Genomic DNA, 19,471 nt, shown 5'->3' on the forward strand with positions numbered 1-19,471 from the left:
ATAATAATAATTACGCCACTTATGATATTATCAAATATATTTTATAGCTACTTTCAAATAACAAATTATTTGGTCAAGAAATCAAATATTTGACAAATAGATTTAAGCACTATTTGATTTGGTATTTGGTCCAAATAATTTGGTAGTACCAAATATTTTGCACACCTCTATAAAATACTCATTTTACGACCGTTTAAATTCTTAATTTGTCTGTGGCCAATAAATGTTTTTTCACTCTGTTCGCTGCCACCTAGGAGCAACAAATGCAGCTCCTAGCTGCCACTGCGGCGCTGGCGTACCGTAGGCAAAAAACGATGGTAGATGCGAATTTAGCGTTGTGTTTCATATCCCCGATCCCCCCTTAGCGCAGCTGTAGGAACTTGGCTATTCGAACGTCCGATTAGTAGGCCAAAATAATTTCGATATGCAGTAGGCCTAAATGTGGCATCAATAAAAATAACGACGGTATGTTATATTTTTTTATACAACTATACTTGTAATAGTAAAAAATATGTTTGGTTCTTGTTCGTATACCCTTTACCGCGATTCAATCCAATGTTACCTTAAATATCGAAAACCAAAACAATTGCCGACTCTTTTAATAAGCCTTGGCTTGTTTTTTTGCGTCACATTTTGGCACTTACACTATAAACGCGTGTTTTTTGGTTCTGTTTAACTTTAAACATATTACATTTATGTAAAATTTACTTGTAGTTCAAACCACCTTGTTTTATGGCTTCATTGAACTGAAATGATACACAATAATGAACATAGCTGCCTGACAACTATAACAGATGTTTCAAATATTAGTCACTCATCATGGTCACTTAACAACAAAAATACTCTAACGAACAATCAAGTAAATACAAACCACAATGTGTATTAATGATTTATAAGACAGTTAATTTATCAATTGTGCTGAAATTGTTTAGGTGAAGAAAATTGGTTCATTGAAAGGCGAATTATGTTCAAGCGCAAATAGATTAGATTCCTCACTACACCTTAACAACGATTCTCAAATGGAAGGAATGGAGAGAAATTTATTAGATGATCTCGTTAGTCAAATAATAGGAGATGATTCGTCATTCTTTGATCAGGGGAATAACTTCTCAGTTCAGCGTCTTGGTGGGATGAGCAATCAAGTTTCGAGCAACAACTCATCAGATTTAAATCAAAGCTTTTCTTGGACCAATGACCAGTCTGTTCTATCTCAGTCTGAAAACAATAATATCATGAACTACGGAAACTATAATCAAAGCAGTCAATCTCAATATGGAATGTCAAATTTCGGTTTTTCCAATGAACTTAGCCCTGCCTTAAATTGCGATAGTCTCATTATTTCGCCAGAAGTGGCCAATTACGTAAATCCTCTTTTTTCTGCCATAAGCTCACCTACTTTCAGTGGTTTCAATGAGGTAAATTATAAAATGTTAAAATGATATACAAATATCTGACATTAAATTTTATTTTACAGAAATCACTAAAAGATTTAGATGCTAATAGTTGCTATAGTGATTATAGTGACAGTTATGATTCAAGAGATCAACTAAATCTTGGCAATATAGGCCAAACTAACGAATCTCATTCCAACCCAAGTACAAATGTGTCTTCTAGTTTGGCAAATGGCTCTACTTTTAATTCCTCGCAGGTAAAACCTAATGTTAGTGGACAGTCCTTTACTAGATGCTAGTAACTTTGTGTTTATTTTAGCCAAAAGGGCCATTTGCTGAATCATACATATCTAGTTTTCCTGACAATAACACTAACTTAGGAACGTCCTTCACTCGAGCCGAAGTCTCCAGATCTTCTGGCAGCTCAAACTACTCATATAATTTTGATTCCCACAACCAAAGTCATTTTCCTTCCCAAAACATTCAGAGTTCTGGAAATGCAAAGCTGCTTCTAGCTAACAGAAGGTTAGGCTCAATAAAAAATGCTACAAACTATATAATGCGTTTTGATAAACGTGTAATTTTTTGTATGTTTAGTAACAGAGAAGCAGTGTCAAACCAACTACCACTGAATGCTTATCACAACTTTCCACGAAATTTAAGCAACCGCAACTATTCCACAATTGGGAACAGCCCAAAACCTATTTTGAAAACCAACATGTTGCCATTAAATGTTTCGAGCGAAAGCACTATGCCCACTTCTTCTCGCAATTGCAGCATTGGAGATGGCTACTATGAAAAGAACAGTTTCTTTGGAAATACGGGAAAATCTAATGGAAATTCCATTCCGATATCCTTTATAAACAGGCAGACTGTCAATTCGGGAGGCTTAACATCTATTGGGAAAATACCAATATCCAGAGCCACTGGAAACTACAACAATGTCAAAATGACAAACGGTGATATGCTTTGCACTTCCAGAAACGTTGGTGGCTACAGTTTGAAGAATAACATTGGGAATGGCCTTTTCAAAGAGAATAATGATCCAAAAATGAGCAAGGGAAACTTATTTGGAGAGTATTCGTACATGAAAACCAACGACAGCAACCAAGAAAACTCTTACGCAATGCAGAATCAAGAATATGGACAACTTTTGGGTGAAAATGGCATTTATACCACTTGGAACCGGGGTAATGGGCCAATTCTCAACCAATCTCAAACACCTTCTTCTCAGCTAAAGTTCTACCACCCAAATCAGAGCATGGGCGATGCTATGCATTGCGAACTTTATCAGCCTACTTACGAAGCTTATTTCGCAGCCCGTAAAAATATCAAACTTCACTACGGGGACATTATTCTTGATCAACTGCCACCTAATGCAGCCACTTTGATCGCTGTCTCGCCTCAAGTCTTCGGAATGAGACCTATAAGACGTAGCGGCCCATCCAACGAATTGCACTTCCATTTGGAAAATTGCTATGACCAATTTCGAAATTTGGAGAAAGAAAGGAAGAAAACTGAAGCGGAATTAGCCCGTCAGAATCCAGGCAAAAAGATTTCCTCAACCAACAACATTCCAATCCCCCGTTTACCACCAAACCCATCAAGAGTTGACAGGCTGATCGTCGACCAACTTCGCGAACATGCCAAGGTTATTACGCTGCTAGCCAAAATGGAGCATTTACGAGGCGGTAAAGAACTGAACGGGGAAATTCACTGTGCCATGGAAAAGTGGCTAGAAGCTATTAGGAATGTACAATCGAGACGGCGTGACGAAATAGTCAACGCTACCAATAGACATCGAAATAACCAAAACCATTCCATGATGGCTGGAGCAAGTGGTATTGGATCAACTGGCCGTATGCACGAGGAAAAAGGTAGGAACCAGACACTATGTACGTTAATCCCAGAAGTTTATGAACCAAAATTATCGCATAGGTTTAAATTTATAAGAGGCATTTTCCCTGACGCGGATGGGCGGTCCGGCTTTCGCGTCGCGCCAGTTTAATCCCCCACACTTTATCAGGCAAGATAGCTCCTATGTGTTTGCTTTTCCACACCTGTCATACATGAGAGAGGCTCGTGGTCTTGGTCGGGAACACTTTGTTGCGGCGATTGTCATCCATTCGTTTCCTCTTTTCCCCCTTTCTCCTGGGTAGCACTGAGAAAATTTGAGACTTCACAAATGGCGGGGCGTAAATGCCGAGAAAGAGGGGACGCATTTGTAGCTTGCTTGTGTTCGTTGCCATGGTAACGCGTATAGGTCGGTCATGACAATAAGGCGGCCAAGGGGGTCAGGTGATTATAATAATCAGCTAGACTAATACCCAAGGCACCACCCTAGGCCTAAGTCATCGAGCGACTTTTAAAGCCTTTAATACAGGTGGCCGGGTTACAATGCGTAGGAGGGTGGTGGCAAGCCATGCGAGCCAACAGCTCCTTACACTAACTATTACCGTTAACCTCAACAAGTTTGCAAGATCGTGTAGTGTTTTGCTTCGTGATGTGTGATGTGAAATTAATGTCATGGTGGCTGTTGCAAAGGTGGGGCTTAGCTATGACGTATGCCTATTATTATTATTGAGTGGGGTGGCAAGCCAAACACTTCGACCTAAGGTCCATTGTGCATCCCCAAACTGGGTGACTTAAATAAGTCCTATTGCCGACATAAAGCTTAAAATCTGCCCGGCCGTGATATTAGAGACGTCATACGTCTCCAACCGATGCATACCCAAATGCTCAAACCTCTGGGCTGCATAGTAATCGCAGCTACAGAGTACATGTGAGGCAGTTTCCTCCTCAGCTAGACAAGATCTGCAAATCGGGTCATCACTGACCCCAATAAGCGTTAAATGTCTGTTAAGATGGCAGTGGCCTGTAAGTAGGACAGTAACAATCCTAATACTGGACCTAGAGAGCGAGAGTAATTTGGCCTGCCTTTGACCCTCAATTTCAGACCATTGTCTGAGTTGACGATCCGACATAAACTTGGAGATTAGGCCGCGTACAAGTCCTCGGGAGATGGGGAGAGCAGGTTCTGTACCAATGAACCCAGCCCTCGCACCTTCCTTGGCCAAGGCGTCGGCCCTTTCGTTCCCAAGATGCCCCTTATGCCCAGGTACCCAACAAAGTTGAACTTTATTGTGCAACCCAAGAGTGCAGAGGAGATCTAAGCAGCTAAAAACCAGTTTAGAAAGAATACTATACTGGCTGAGAGCTCTAAGAGCAGCCTGGCTATCTGAATAAATCTGGATAACCTTCCCATGATACCCCTGATGTAAACAGTGAGCAACACAGGAGCAAATGGCAAAAATTTAAGCCTGGAATACACTAGTGTGTATCCCTAGGCTTTCATAAAAGCCAAAATTATTAGTAAGGCAATACATCCCCGCACCAGTGCCATAGTGTGTCTTAGACCCATCAGTGAACCAGACGATCTCTCCTCTGGTACCGAGGGTCAAGTGACTCCACTCCGCATGGCTAGGGAAGTTTACCTCAAAAAGTTTACTAAAGTGGAGTTTAGTAACCATCAGATCAGAGCCCATTGTTAAAATCGGCATCTGATTGGACATATCTCCCAATTATTAGCCTTCCACCAGCCATTTTGGTTAAGCCTATAGGCCCCTAAAAGGGCAGCTTCCTCAATAAAAAGGTGGAGAGGAAGCATATTCAGGAGTATTTCCAGAGAAGCGCTTGGGGCTGTTCTCATGGCTCCTGTAATGCCGACACAAGCCAGCCTTTGCAGAGTGCGCAGATCAAACTGCACAGTCCTTAAAGTAACCCTTGGCCACCAGACCACAGCTGCATAAGACAGGATAGGTCTGATGATCATGGTATACAGCCAGTACACAGCCCTTGCTAACTGCACTTCTAGTTCTCCAAAATAACATTTTGCCCCTCAAGGTGTGGTTTCCATGTTAGTTTGCTATCCAGGATGACCCCAAGGTACTTCACCACGGTGCTCTCCACTAGGTCCTTTCCAAATAAGGAAATACCCTCAAACATACCTTTTATCCTTCTACGAGTAAAAGGAACCAAGACAGTTTTATTAGGATTAACCATGAGGTTGACCTCCCTGCACCAGCTCTCAACTGATGCTAGGGCCCTCCTCATTACGTCCTTCACTGTTGCCGGGAATTTCCCAGTAATGATGATAGCAATATTATCGGCGTAACCGAAACAGGGGCATCCTTCCCTGTTCAACCTCCGAATGAGTATGCCTAAGACGTTACGAGCAAGCACCCAATAGGGAAAATGCTTCTTATGTTAGCTCTATTACTATCTGATAACTTCGGTTCATCAACTTCTGTTGAAGCTATAAATGTAGCTAATCATAAGAAATTACTTAGATATCATAGCTCTGGCTTCAAGCATTCACGAGCTAAGCAAAGCATCTCGTCACGCCCGAACTTCAATGTGGAGTGCTTTAATCTCGACTCTTCTTTTCAAACTGGATCCCGAATTAGCCTCAATTACTCTCCAAACTAGAGCTTCGAGTGTAGGAAGCACCCAACAATGCGAAGGGAAAGATCTGACTACTTCTGAAACCACCGCAAAGAATGGATAAATGTTATTTACAAGAGATAAGTCAATTTCTAAAACAAAATTTCTCTTTTTTTTAACCCTAACTAGTCTGCTTGCCAAAAGAAATCCTTTAGCTAATTCCATTGGAATACTCTCTCGTTTAAATGTTTACAAATTTAATTATTAATAGTGACTTTTATGTAGTTTTCGTTAGTAGAGAATAACGAAATACTTGTTATAAATTATATATAAATATATATACGATATATTGAATAGTTGGGCTGTTTTTTTTTAAAGTGATCTTTATATTATTTAAAATTAAAGAAATGGTATTTTTGGAATACTAGTAACGTTTTATTGATTGTGGCCATTTCTTAATAAAAAAACGCAATACTAAGTAGAAGCAAAATACTTCAAAAACAAAGTAGATGGGTGATATCAATAATAAGGAAGTGCAATTTCATTAAAAATAAGCAAAAACTTGGGTATTTTGAACTATGAATTTAAGTATAATCTAGTCCAATTTTTATTAAAAAAACTGCCCAGTTATTCATAAAATTTAAATATAATATTTGCAAAAAATGTAAACCTCCCAAATATTTTGCCCATTAGATGAAACAGTACATTTTTTAACACCTTATAGTTTATAATAGGTTGGGATAAATAAGGCTGTTAAAATTGACTGCAAAAACTCATTTGCCTACTTGATCTCAATTTAAAAAAAAACCTAAACATTTTAAATGTAATGTATTTTTCCAGTAAATGTTTTAGGGGTTATTACGTAAGATTGTCGTAAATGTTTATCAGACAACTAGTTGATAAAGTGCCTCTTAAATACAAAAATTTAAAAAGATATCCGTTAGTATAGTTACCACATGAAAAATTTCTTTTCAGCGGTTCAGGGTAAAGGAATATTAGTCTTGTCTTTATAACTTAACCGTGTCATTTTTACCATGTTTGGTGAAAATGAGAAGAATTTTTAGCCTAGGAATCTAGCATAACGATATTTAATGTTGTGATGCATATTGGTGGCAAAGAATCGGAAATAATTAAAAATTACAGTTTTTCTCACTTATCATTATATAGATGACTTTAAATTTAAGTCATTATATTTGCATCCGATATTTTTAGCAATATTAATCATAATGCTGCTAGATGTAATACGTACTTCTATTTTTTGCCAAAAAACTGTAATTTTTGAAAAAGTTCAAATCCACCCTTATAGTTTGTTAAAGTGAGATATTTAGCTATAGATATATTATTATCAATGTGATTCTTTCGATATATCTTAACCCTTTATACGAAAAATTTAGGCCTTGGAATCAATGCCGTTATTGATGAGGCTATTGACTTGCCTGTATATTGAGATAGAACGAACGGATAAAAAAAATCATTAGCTAGGCTTTTATCTATGAATGAATAATTAGACATTTTCTCGGGACTTTGCCTAGCTCAGAGCTGGCCTGGCTAATGAGTGTACTTTTGCATGCCAAATTACATGTGCCAATAATTGATATTTGCACGGGTTTTCCAGCTTTTTAAACGTTTAGCTTAAGAACTTTTTATATCAAATTCTGGTCATTTTTTTTCAAAAAAAAATGTCCATATTTACAGAATATTCAAGTTAGCTTTGAGAAACAATTTCAGACTCGTGACTCGTGTAGGTAACTCATTGAGTGACGCGTTTCCTCAGAACCTATAAGCCATACCTCTCTGATCAAATCTTTTTCACGGCTCAATTTGTTACTCAATGTTATAGATAGTGCTAATTATAGTGGTGCTAGTACGATGGCAAGCCATATGTAGACTATTCGCAGCCTAATATCTGGGGTTAACAAAAATGAATTGCCAAGTCAATATTTTACGCGTATAGTTGTAACTAAGCCATTTTAAAACTATAAGGTTTCTAACAGATGTAATTTATGGTATGGCATTTAGGTCTTTTTCTTTCTAAATATTAACGATACATTCCCGGTTATCACTACATTGTTTTTATCATTATTAGCCTCTATGGCTCAATTTAATGGATTTTGCATTTTTGAAGCCAATTGGAAACGAGAGGCTTGTGATAGTTTTCCTAAAATAAATTTTAGCTTAATAGAAGTTTTTCATCGTACTCTTCTGGATGAAAAACTCATATGTTTTACACGATACCAGTATTAAGCGAGAAACAAAATGTGGTAAAAAATGTTCTAGTCTTTAAACCAATGAAATTTTTAAATGGAATTTAGCATAGTATTTTTTCAATGTTTTTCCAAATATTTCAATGGGATGTTTTTGACAGCTAGTCCATTAACTAAATATATATCGAGAATTAATAGTTACTCGTTTCAATGTTATTTAAATATTTGTGTGTTAGTTATTCGGGTAATTAGGAGTGGTTGTAGGTAAGAAAATTCTACAAGGCCTACAAAGTGTCAAAACTATTTCACAATGAACTATCAAATGATTTAAAAGTCTCAAATTTTTATTAAAAATATTTGCCAAAAAATATTTATAATAGGAAAAATATGGCTGCATGCGACGAAACTATTTCTTGGACAGGGAATTTTAAACTTAAGAGACTTTTAAATATTTCATAGTATTAAAAATGTTTGGTATATACGTAAAAGGGCCTTAGTACTATTGATATATAATGAGTACGATAGCAAAAAAATTCACGTAACTTCACATTTAACATATCCAAAAGTTGACATTCCAATAATTCCTTAAATTTCCTTTATCACTTTTATTTATAATTTTGCCCCCTTTTATTTTACACATGTCCTCTTTTATTCACCTATAAATCAGGAAATATCTTTGGTTCAAAATTTATAATCATGACTTTGTTGTTTATCTCCTGCTTTAAAAATTTTGTCAAACAAAATTTTTATGTTTTGAAAATAATTATCAATTATGATTTCCCCACTGCCGATTAAATTTTTGTTTCATCAATATTTACTCTAAAATTATTCGCAAAGATTGGAAAATCTTTGTCGCAAAGTATTCGTCAAATAATATTTGATCTCTTGCCTTCTTAGTAAACTAACTGTGGCAGTTATAATAGAATTTGTAGGCCTTAAACACGAAAGGTGCATAATGTTTTAACTTCCCATATACACGTTTTTCTTTTACTATTGACCAATACGCCTATAGAGTTAAAGTTCCTCATAATATTGTATGCTAATTTTATTTCCAAATTAAATTAATTCCATGTAGTGACATTTGAATATGTGGTAAGCTTTTAAAACTTTTCATTTGACCAAAAAAGATATTAAGGTCCAGTTTGTTTGCTTTTGAATCAGTTAAAAAATGTTTATACAAAATTTCAAACATTTTAGATAAATATAAAAGTAGATGAATTCCATGTTATTTTAGTGGTAATGCATTTTAAAAATTTTAAATAGGCCTAAAAATAGGAGAGAGAAAAGTGTAACCGTTTTGCTAGCTTTTAAATGTAACGTATTTTGATATAATAATTACTATTTGTGGTATTTCTGGTCAACGGTTTTTACTATAAAACAAGTTAGTCAAATTTTAGGTCATCTATGTGCATTTTTCTAAAAAGAATTTAGGCCTAATAATACGCTCGATATTAGAATAGTAATACATGTATTTTCTTATTCAGCAAATTTAAGGTATACGTATTAAAAAAAGAAACAAAACCTTATAACATTGCCCAAGTAGGATAAATAAAGTATAAAATGATAATTGAAAATTTTAAACTATGCAGAAATGTTTTTTTCAAAATCTTTTAGAAAACGAAATAGAACAATCAGTAACAAATAAGTTAAAAATATTTCAATTGGGTCAGTAAAAATATACACAGAAATAAGTCCCTAAAATGCGTGTCTTTTTAAAAATGTAAAAGGATACTCATAATCAAGGACCAAATTTCTATTTCAAATAATTTGAAGCTAAAAATAACATATCATTGCCTATAACCAAATAAGCAAGTCGTAAACAAATATCTTAGCTGTCATTTTCCTCTATATACTCTACGTCATTTTTCAATCTATCTGTCAATTAGTACAAGTATTGTAATTTTTATGATATTTCTGGCTCTGAGTTTTTTCTGTAAACTGAAAAGTATGAATTCTATTTGAAATACCAAACTTCTGTATTACGCCATTTTTTGTCAAATAATTATTTGTGAAAGTTTAATAAAAAGTGACTTTAAAAGTCTTTCAGAAAAGGTATATTTTATCTCAATACATTGCATCAAAATTGTGTACCTAACATCAGCGCCGTAGCTAGGGCTGGGCGGTCGCCCCCCCCCCCCCCCGATAGGGTGTAGGGGCACCAAAATTGGTCCATATTATTATATTAGGGGCGCCAAAATTGCAGCTCCCCCCTGGCGCCATTTTCTCTAGCTACGGCCCTGCCTAACATACTTTTAATAGGAATATGCTTAATTTCCAAGACCAGGGTTATTCAACTTCAGCAGGTTGGATTACCGAAGCATTCAAAAGGCACCCATAAGTCAAGTCTTTCTTTTCCCAGATTTGCCCTCATATCATTATTACGAGGGAGGGCAATTTACATTGAATAAAGATAACCATATGTTTTAATAAATATTTATTGAAAATATAAATATTTTCTAAGTTATAAATGAAGTAAATATTATTAATAATCAACCCTCCATTGTTTTCTTATTTTTTCATAACTTCTATTTATCAACAATAGATGGCGCTGGTAACAATACACAATCGCCTCCTTTAACCAGATAGGGGAAGAATTGCTGAAGAAAGGGACTTATTCTGTGTTGCCACACGTCAGGGAATTTTAAGAATTCATGGAATTAAGTTTTATATTGACACTTTTTGGAAGTAATTTTACTCTATTTCTATGACAAATTATATGATAATCATTTATTTCCTTGAAAGTTTGGATAATTTTTTCAACATTTTAAAAACGTTTTTACCGAAATATAAGTCTGTTTAAATTTATTAACTTCTGATAAAAGTAAAATTTAAAATAAAACTTAAAAGTCTGGGAAAATCTCTGAAAATGGTCAGGGAATTGGAATCTCAAAATTTTGTGGCAACCCTGTTATTGTAGGAGAGGCTATAGTAAAGTAATCCTTAAACTTGGATAAGACTGAAGAATTAAATGCAACTTAATCGATAATTTCACTCAATTTTTATATAACATGAGTGTTGATAAATATATACAATATTTTATTCAATATTAGTGGGACCAACAAAGTGCAATATAGTGAACATTTTGTAGAACCAGATATCTAAAATTAAAGTTTAATAATTAGACTTTATTACCATAACAATTAAGAAAAGAAAGAGTGTACCTAGAGAATTATCAAAGTTGCTGAGTTGAGTTACCATTCCACGTGTTGTTCTCATCATCATCATCTTGACTTTCATTAGCTAAGCGATGTATATTTCCTTCCTGGCGACTGTAGCTTTCGTAAATTAAAGAGATTAGCTTGTAATATCTTGATAAGAAGTAATGACAATATAGTATAAGGTATGGCTTCCATGTCAAAATTAAAAAATATACATATGATAAACAAATTTCATTAAAAAAATTGTAAAAAAAAAGTGAAAAGTAAATAGGTTTCCATAAAATAATAATGTTTTTCTCAACATTACAGAGCTCATATTTAACTTTACATGTGCAATTCTCATGCAGGCATTAATCTCAGAGTACACCTGTGTACAATTAGCTAAAAACATTTTTGCAATACCTTTTATAACCTTTCTTTTATCCCACAAGTATTTTACCCACAATTTTTGTAGTGTTGCCACAAAATTTTGAGATTCAAATGCCCTGACTATTCCCTGACCGTTTTAAGAGATTTTCCCTGATTTTAAGCCCAAAATTTTTATTTCATTATTTACTTTTATCAGAAATTAAATTTAACTTATATTTCAGTGAAAAGGTTATTGCAATGTTGAAAAAAATAGCCAAACTTTCAAGGGAATAAATGATTATCATAGAATTTGTCATAGATCTAGAATAAACTTACCTTCAAAAAGTGCCATGATAAAATATAAATTCCCTGACTTTTCCCTCAATTTTTACAAATTCTTAAAATTCCCGGACTTTTAAGGCCAATTTTTAAATTCCCTGATTTCCCCGACGTGTGGCAACCCTGTTATAAGGTGTTTTTTACATGGTCCCAATTTTTATAATCCTTGTTTTGAGAAAAGTGGTTAAGTATATATATAAAATATAGGATAGAGAAATTTAATAATAGAATTGCCGAGAGCGCTGTAATAAGTGGGGTAGCTTATGTTTTTTGGCATTCAAGACTGGAACCTACCGTGAAAATAAAATGAACTTACTGAGAGGATGGGCTATTACTGCCCGATCCAGAGTTTGATGCTCTGCCACCTTCAGCTCCACTAGGTCTTGACGTGGATGACGCTTCGGGTGTTATATTTCTTGGGGTGGACGCAGATTGGGCTGGAACAGAAGGATTAGGTCCTCTAGCATTTCCACGTCCAAAAAAAGAGATCATGAAATTCCAAATTAGGAATAAAGGCGTCAGAAGTGTGTAGATAATGGAGAAGATACCGCCAGCTCCTCCACCCGTAGATAGGCTAGTTCCCGGAATACTGCTATTCTGTTTAAAAATATTTAAGTTCTACATAAAAAAAAGCACGAGCAACAGAACACCGAACAAGTGAAAAATTACGGGAATTATAATTAAAACAGCCGATGGAGTTAATTCCAATTCCCTCAGAGTGCTGCTGCCATTTGCTTTCTTGGTAAACTGTCTTCTGGGGAATGTCGTGGCAAGGGTAACATTGGAATAGCCAATAACTCTTTGTACGTAGCCAAAAATGGAATTCATTTTATCATTGGCTTCAAATTCGTAAGTTCTGGTCGCAGCGTCAGGTAAACGAAACTGAATACGGCAATGATTACTGTTGCTTGAAGATGGAGGTGCTGAGAATTCAGCTGGTCTCGTGGCTGGTTCAGCGCTAACAAGAAATTTTACTTTTAAACTTACAAAAATTAAAAGGTTAGGCTTAAAAGGCTTAGTAATACCATTCTGGAGTAGGAGCTGTACTGTTCTGATATCGAGCGGCTCTATCAGCTCTATCCTGGGCAATCTGAGCTTTGATTCTTTCACGGGCCAATTTGTCTTCTTGCTTCTCCTTCTGTCGTTCCTGAGCCCAACTTAGCAACTCCTTTTTCTGTTGTTCTTCCTTGAACTTTTGCAATTCTTTACCCACTCGCCTCTTTTCGACTTCTTTCCTTATTTCTTCATCTTGTTGCTCTTTAGCTTTTTGAGCTCGCCTCTCTTCAATCAACTGCTTGGCTCTGAAACACGCACATTTTGTTTTAAAAGAAAAACCAGAGGAAATTAGGAATCATATACCTCTCAACTTTATCATTTATTTCAGTTGCATCACTGTTGCTAGCCAAAGCATCACTTTCGTGAACACTACTTGAGGGTTGACTATTTGTTTCTTCAAATTTAGACACTTTGTTTTTATGAAGCTGAAATTTAATAAATTTTAAGACCACTCAATCCACTTACACTAATTAATATGAAGATATTGACACTAACTATTAAGGTTTTGTCAATTTTGTCCTTAAATTCCGCTACAGTCTGTTTTCCTCCAACAACTTCCAACGGAATTCCATCATCAAATGATATAAAAAATGATGATGGGACTACAACAACCGGATCTAATTGCGATAATAGTTATTTAGTTTGTCACTCTGTAAAACAAAAACATAAAACAATGTAATAAACTTACATATTTGAGAAAACTGTTTGAACTGATCACTGTTTGTCTGTAGTTTAATAGCAACGCAATCATTCTTCAGAGTTTCACTTATTTCATCAGCATCAAAAGACTCTGCCATAAACTTTGAAGCTTTATCATCACCTATTAGTCATTGGGGGTTTAATATTAATTTTAATTTTATGTGTAACGTACACATCATTAAAGTTTACCTTCAATGAAAACCAAGAATATTTTTTTGGCAATTTTCGCTTCCGCTATTGCAGAATGAATTGGGCCTTGATACCATTGCATGTTTTAATATTTTATCATAAATATAAGCACGATTAACTGAAATTTTGTACAACCCTGTAATCAAACTAAACGTTTTACGAAAGCTGTTAACAAACGGATAAATTTCCAAAAATTAGCGCAGCAAAATCACTCACTTGGATCACGGACTTGCTGAGATTGAATGGCAATTTTGCAAAAATAATTGCAATGACCACACACTAAACTAACGACCAGACAAAATAGTGATTGTGACCATAAGCGCTAGTCCAAATGTGTATTCTTTGTGCCTCACTAGGCCCAAAGCTATTGGTTAAAGCTGATGACGTCAAAACTGGGACCAATCAGAACTCTGCGCGTTTCTGGTTTATTAAGTCCAAATTGCTGCTGTAGTTCCAAAACCATGCAAATCGAGTTTCGCATATACAGATTTATAAACCTGCCTACCCAGGCATAAACATACAATTTTGATAATATGCCTATAATAAATAGATAAATTATAGATTTTGCCCCAGCTTCCTAAGTATTGCCAAATTTTTTAATTTTAATTTAGGAGCATACCTGGTTTTGAAATCAGTATAGCATGCTTATAAATTTATTCATTCTAAAACATTCAAATAAAGTTATATCAATTTTACCAAAACATTTACATACCTTTATTTATGGTATTAAACTTTATATATCTGGGATTTTGGAGATAAAAACACCAGCAAAACTTAATTTTAGCAGTTAAAACTATTTAACGCTTAATTAATCAAAAAATTAAATTAGGAAATTACGGCTTTCGTACTATATCTTTATATCTGTTACATTTAATTCACTGCCAGAATTAGCGAACAGGTTAAAGTATTAAAGTAGGAAGGAGGATAATCTTTTTCACATTTTTTAAAAATTTATAATAAAGCACACAATATTTCTCTTAGTTTTTATGTACATTTTTTTCTTCAACACCCACCAATGATAGTCATGGAAGGAAATTGAAACGAGACTTTAAACTTCAAATTCACTTTTGGTTGTAAACCTCAAGATGTATCACCTTTCGCAAAACTCTTAGACGTATAGGTCTTTTGTCTCGATTTCTCAGTGTTGACTAAATTGTTTCTCTATGTAGGAAGACCAAAATGTCTCAGTTTTCTTTTCTACACATTCAGTTCGACTTTTTTATTTTTTTTAGATTTTCACTGAAAATGCTCTTGTTGAATATTTGGCTGTGGTTGTGCAGCTTGCGCATTAGTGAAGCGTTTGTGCTCATAATTGACCAGTCTCTTTCCAACCAAATACCTGGGTTTAACAAAACAAAGTTAAATAAAATTTATTTATCGAATTAGCAAAAACCTTTCCACTTACTTGTCATTTCTTATATGTTCATATAATCGACAAAACTGCCGAATTTGAAAGACTACTACGGCTATGAAACAGAATGCAGCCACCATGGAAGGATAAATACTTCTTAAGGCTACACTTTCAACGCTCTCTGACACCCCTAAGGTCAAAATAAATTATCCCGAAATCGCAAAAGTACCAAAAACAACATTTAAAGGTATCGCTTACCAAGCATTGGGAGAACATTGACTGCTAATATGTAAGGAACAGCCAATGCTAGGCCTAATACGGTAACAACAGGAACGGACAAATCAATAAGAATAAGTTTTAAGTTGATCTGACGAATCCCATCATGGTAAACTTGCTCTATAATTCTTTTCAGCCACCAATTGGGGCCCATCAAAGTGACTGCACACACTATTTTGGTGTGAAGTACTCCGAGAGCCCAATCCTTGCGTGGTAAAAAAAAAAACAATATTAGTAAAATACAATGCTAAGTGAATCAATTTTAAAAAAAATACTTACTTGCCAAAGGTAAATAATTGGGGTTTGGTTTAACGGAACTCTTAGAGGAACAATAAAAACAACATCAACAAGTAGACCCATCAAAAGAGGTAAAAGCCCCAGCAAAACCGATAATGCCAGAACAGATTTAGTCATCTTAATGGGAAAAAACGAAATTAGCGCAATGAAAAAACAAAAAAACAAATTAAATTAAGTTACTGAACTTACAATAGTTACCCACTCTACAACCTTGCTGAGAATAGCATTCCAGCCTTTAGGGAACCAGTTACACAAGACTGATACGCAACGTAAAAACAGCCAACAAGCGTAAAGTCCGCAGGCTGCAGTGTATAGCTCGTGAACTTTAGTGGAGCCCATCCATAGGGACATTAGTTTACGACCCAAAAAGACAGGTATGGTTAACATTGCCAAGCTAGCAATGACCAGACTTAAATATATGATTAAAATTAATGCTACTATGCGGAGAAGAAAGAAACTGGGACATCTGTAAGGTTGAAATCCCGTTGGGGTCGCCGCTCCTCCTTGGACTAATGCTTGATGAGCGGCAGCTAGATCGAGTCTCATTCCATCGCCAGCTACAGGAGCAACTTCTGCAGGTTCATCGGGTTGCGCATCATTTGGTAAAAGTACTTGCTCCTCTTCTTCAACAGCTAAATCTTCAAGTTCCTCGTTATTATCTACAGGAACTGCATCTTGAATTTCAGTTTTCAGCACTTCATCTCCCAGAAGGTAAGATCGCAAATCCAAAACGTAAGAGACAGCGATGCACCACGCTCTGACTAAAGACTTCAACCATTGCCTTGTTTGACCTTGTTCCAAGAGGGCAGGAAGGATAACTTGTAGCAAGACAAGTTCCAAAGAGAACTCCCCAACCGGTGCATCACTACTGGGTAGCAAATTGAGAAACAAATATACTGTTAGACATCATGTTTACATATAGTTTCCACAGTGCTCAAACTTGCCTCGAGAGCACGACATTGTATGGCAAGAAACCGGGTAATACTTTTTCAATAAGTATTACAGGCAGCCAAACCATCAATAAAACAGTAGTGCCAAAAATAACTAGAGATGCCAAGAATCTTCTGATGTGTCTTAGAATTGGTAAGTGAATCATCTAACATGATAAATTATTAATCCAGCATGTCCAATTGATAGAGTATAGTAAAATATGAAATACCTCTTGAATAGGGCTGAAATCTGGATCGTTCAAGTTTCTCAGAAACCAAAGAACACCTGGTCGTAGAACTTCACGCAAGAGTAGAATAAAGGAAGCAAATTGGAAAACGTAAACCATCCCCACAAGCCAGCGAAGAAAGAAGAAAGTTCCTGGTGCCATTTTGAAACTTTCCTCTCTATCTGCTAGTTTTGCATCTAACATTTTCTGTTTCGTAACAATATATATATTTAATTTGAAAAGAAATAACGTTAATTAACAAAATAAAAAGGATAATACCTACCAGAGAACAAATATCAAGCCACCATCCACAAACCAATGGAAAAAGACCAATTTCCACAACGGATAAAAGGGACACCTTCACGACAATATAGCACAGGCCCAAGAGCCTTTTGGTTTTCTTAAGTCGAACTAGCGAGGCCAGTAAGTGTAAAATGACCAGAACCATTCCAATTACAACATATCCACATAGTGTAGTCAATAAACCCTCAAATTGTACAGCAACCACATATTCTTTCAGTTTCAACCCAATCAATGTGAAATGACCAATATGATACGGGCAGAATGCTAAAAAAGAAACGTAAAATTACCAATAATCAATTTACATTTGAAAAATTTCCAATTCTTACCAAACACCAGTATAAAAAAAGTGTTTAATGAAACCACCCAAAACACATGTTCCTATAAAAATATTGTATTTAAGTCAAGGTAAAATTGTAAAAGGCTTATACAGAGATAGATACCAGAAATATTAAAGAGCCATCGAGCCCCAAAAGTCTTTCCCAGGTTAATTCTTCAGCTGCTCTGTCCCATTCAATGGGGTTCCAGTTGTTGTCATCTTGAGCAACGTTGTTTCCATCCATTGGATTTTCATTTTCCATTTGGGCTTCATTATGACCCACACCTCCTGCAGGCAACTCTCCCGGTTCAACTTCAGCAATCGCAGCTTCATCTTCAGCTTCGTCATCCGCATCACCGTCAAGGTCTAGAGCGGGTTGATTAGCCGCAGCCACTCCTTGATTCTGCTGTTGCTGAGCATTGATATTGTTGTTATTATCCTGGTCCAGCCAATCTGGGCCCCCTCCGTGTAGTATTTGTTCACGTAGCCACACTAAGCTAATGAATGTACATAGAGTACATGTTACGACGCAGCAACCATAGAAGCTATCTGCTAACAAATTTTCACTGAAACATCACCAAAAAATGCTTTTAAATTTGAATATTTTGAAAATAATTTAGGTATAATATGAAACCTACGCCGAAAGCATGTCTAGAGGCAGTGTCAAATAAGAACTGACTGAGCCTGTAAAAAGGCATCGATGAATTCGGCACGCGGTAAGAGGGACGACTAACAGCCAAGCAGAAGCTACTAAGGTGTAGTGAAGCCAATATCGTACAGCTGTCCCCAAACTACTGATCAATCCGCTTAATATATCTTTGATTGGCAAGCGTTTTGGCATGTCTGGTGAATAAACTGCCAAAAACATACAATCTTAGTTCACCTTTTTACGACTTCTATCAGGAAATATAAAAAAGGCATACTTGGCATAAATGCAAACCGATGATTGCAAAGCTCGCAATATTCTTTGCGACTGTATTTCAGCCATAGTACAAGACTGAAATAATATAATGAATTAATCTTCATTCAAACAAGTTTTTAAACATTTCTTTCACTTACCAATCTTGATGAATATATTTTATACTTCCAGTGCAAATACATGGATGATACAGTGGTTTGTCGGGTGTAGCTTCGGATCTACATACTCTACAAATATCTGTAATAAAAAATGTATCAATTATGAAAAACTTTAAATTACAATGAAAACTGATTAAAACATAAGAATTTTTATTAGATTTAAAAACTTGTACAAACCCTGTTGCTGGGATTCCTCCATTATGCTTTTATTTAAAGTAGTCTATCAAATAACTTTGAAATGTACTCCAATTTTTAAGTTCATAGCACACACTATTGACTATTTTCACTTCATACTCCAAATTGTCTACGTAATAGGCAAGTATCCTCAAAACATTAGCAAGGACATTTGTACTGATTTACTGCCAAGGGCTAACACTGTCAGGGCTAAATCTGATAATTAAAATAAAACTAAACTATATCTTTTCAAATTGTAAATATCTTCGCAAGACTTAATAAAATGTTGAAAAAAATTATTTTAAGCAATGTTAATTATGTAACTTCATAGCGTTGTTAATAAATTATTTTTTAATTCATTTCAAAGTAAACAGTACTTTACGGAAAAACCCAACTCTTGGAGATGGCCATCTTCGATTCTCCCGTACGTGCGCGATTCGCGTACATTATCCGGATTTAATTTATGAAAAACCGGGCAGTAAATTAAACAATTCTGGCAGCATGCTATATTTACGCGAAACGTCGTTTTCCAAATTATAGCGGAATCCGCTAAGCGGATTATAAATATCCGTAAAACGTTTCAATTTATAAAAGACGAATTTAAGCAATTTTGTACGGCTAAGGTGTTATTAAAACACTAAAGACAAATAGATTAAAACATAGTTAAATCAAACAACATTCGCAAAAGTGCGTT

General features: G+C 35.4%; 2 protein-coding genes across 2 annotated transcripts; one reads left to right on the forward strand and one right to left on the reverse strand.

Annotated features, from left to right (window-relative positions):
- The first annotated feature begins 353 nt into the window (after positions 1-353).
- LOC149926388 (uncharacterized) lies at positions 354-6,951 on the forward strand. Its single transcript, XM_090158943.1, has 7 exons — positions 354-465; positions 715-859; positions 933-1,415; positions 1,475-1,648; positions 1,711-1,916; positions 1,989-3,268; positions 5,741-6,951. Exons 2-7 carry the CDS (start codon positions 752-754, stop codon positions 5,956-5,958), a joined length of 2,469 nt encoding a protein of 822 aa, XP_090015069.1. The 5' UTR covers positions 354-465; positions 715-751; the 3' UTR covers positions 5,959-6,951.
- Positions 6,952-10,516: 3,565 nt separating this feature from the next.
- On the reverse strand, positions 10,517-19,320 carry LOC149926389 (E3 ubiquitin-protein ligase MARCHF6). The gene is made up of 24 exons (XM_090157691.1): positions 18,781-19,320; positions 18,586-18,682; positions 18,450-18,523; positions 18,165-18,381; positions 17,651-18,092; positions 17,537-17,588; positions 17,191-17,474; positions 16,911-17,114; positions 16,696-16,847; positions 15,941-16,619; positions 15,734-15,868; positions 15,437-15,659; positions 15,233-15,368; positions 15,068-15,166; positions 14,044-14,111; positions 13,828-13,914; positions 13,628-13,759; positions 13,435-13,556; positions 13,243-13,364; positions 12,909-13,184; positions 12,553-12,841; positions 12,200-12,480; positions 11,200-11,313; positions 10,517-11,136 (listed from the first exon to the last, which is right to left on the reverse strand). Exons 1-23 carry the CDS (start codon positions 18,800-18,802, stop codon positions 11,211-11,213), a joined length of 4,296 nt encoding a protein of 1,431 aa, XP_090013817.1. The 5' UTR covers positions 18,803-19,320; the 3' UTR covers positions 10,517-11,136; positions 11,200-11,210.
- Between the last annotated feature and the right edge of the window lie 151 nt (positions 19,321-19,471).

This window comes from Leiobunum rupestre, chromosome 9 (assembly GCF_980474605.1).
Source record: "Leiobunum rupestre chromosome 9, qqLeiRupe1.1.hap1, whole genome shotgun sequence".
NCBI classification, from domain to species: domain Eukaryota; kingdom Metazoa; phylum Arthropoda; class Arachnida; order Opiliones; family Sclerosomatidae; genus Leiobunum; species Leiobunum rupestre.

Excerpts from the sequence above, each read along its gene's own strand:
- LOC149926388 (XM_090158943.1), top strand. The coding sequence starts at position 752 with ATGATACACAATAATGAACATAGCTGCCTGACAACTATAACAGATGTT. Across the intron at positions 1,917-1,988 it reads CTGCTTCTAGCTAACAGAAG|TAACAGAGAAGCAGTGTCAA; the intron begins GTTAGGCTCAAT and ends TTGTATGTTTAG. Across the intron at positions 3,269-5,740 it reads CCGTATGCACGAGGAAAAAG|ATATCATAGCTCTGGCTTCA; the intron begins GTAGGAACCAGA and ends GAAATTACTTAG.
- LOC149926389 (XM_090157691.1), bottom strand. The coding sequence starts at position 18,802 with ATGGAGGAATCCCAGCAACAGG. Across the intron at positions 16,848-16,910 it reads ATTTCAGCCCTATTCAAGAG|ATGATTCACTTACCAATTCT; the intron begins GTATTTCATATT and ends TTATCATGTTAG. Across the intron at positions 13,185-13,242 it reads ATAAATGATAAAGTTGAGAG|AGCCAAGCAGTTGATTGAAG; the intron begins GTATATGATTCC and ends TGCGTGTTTCAG.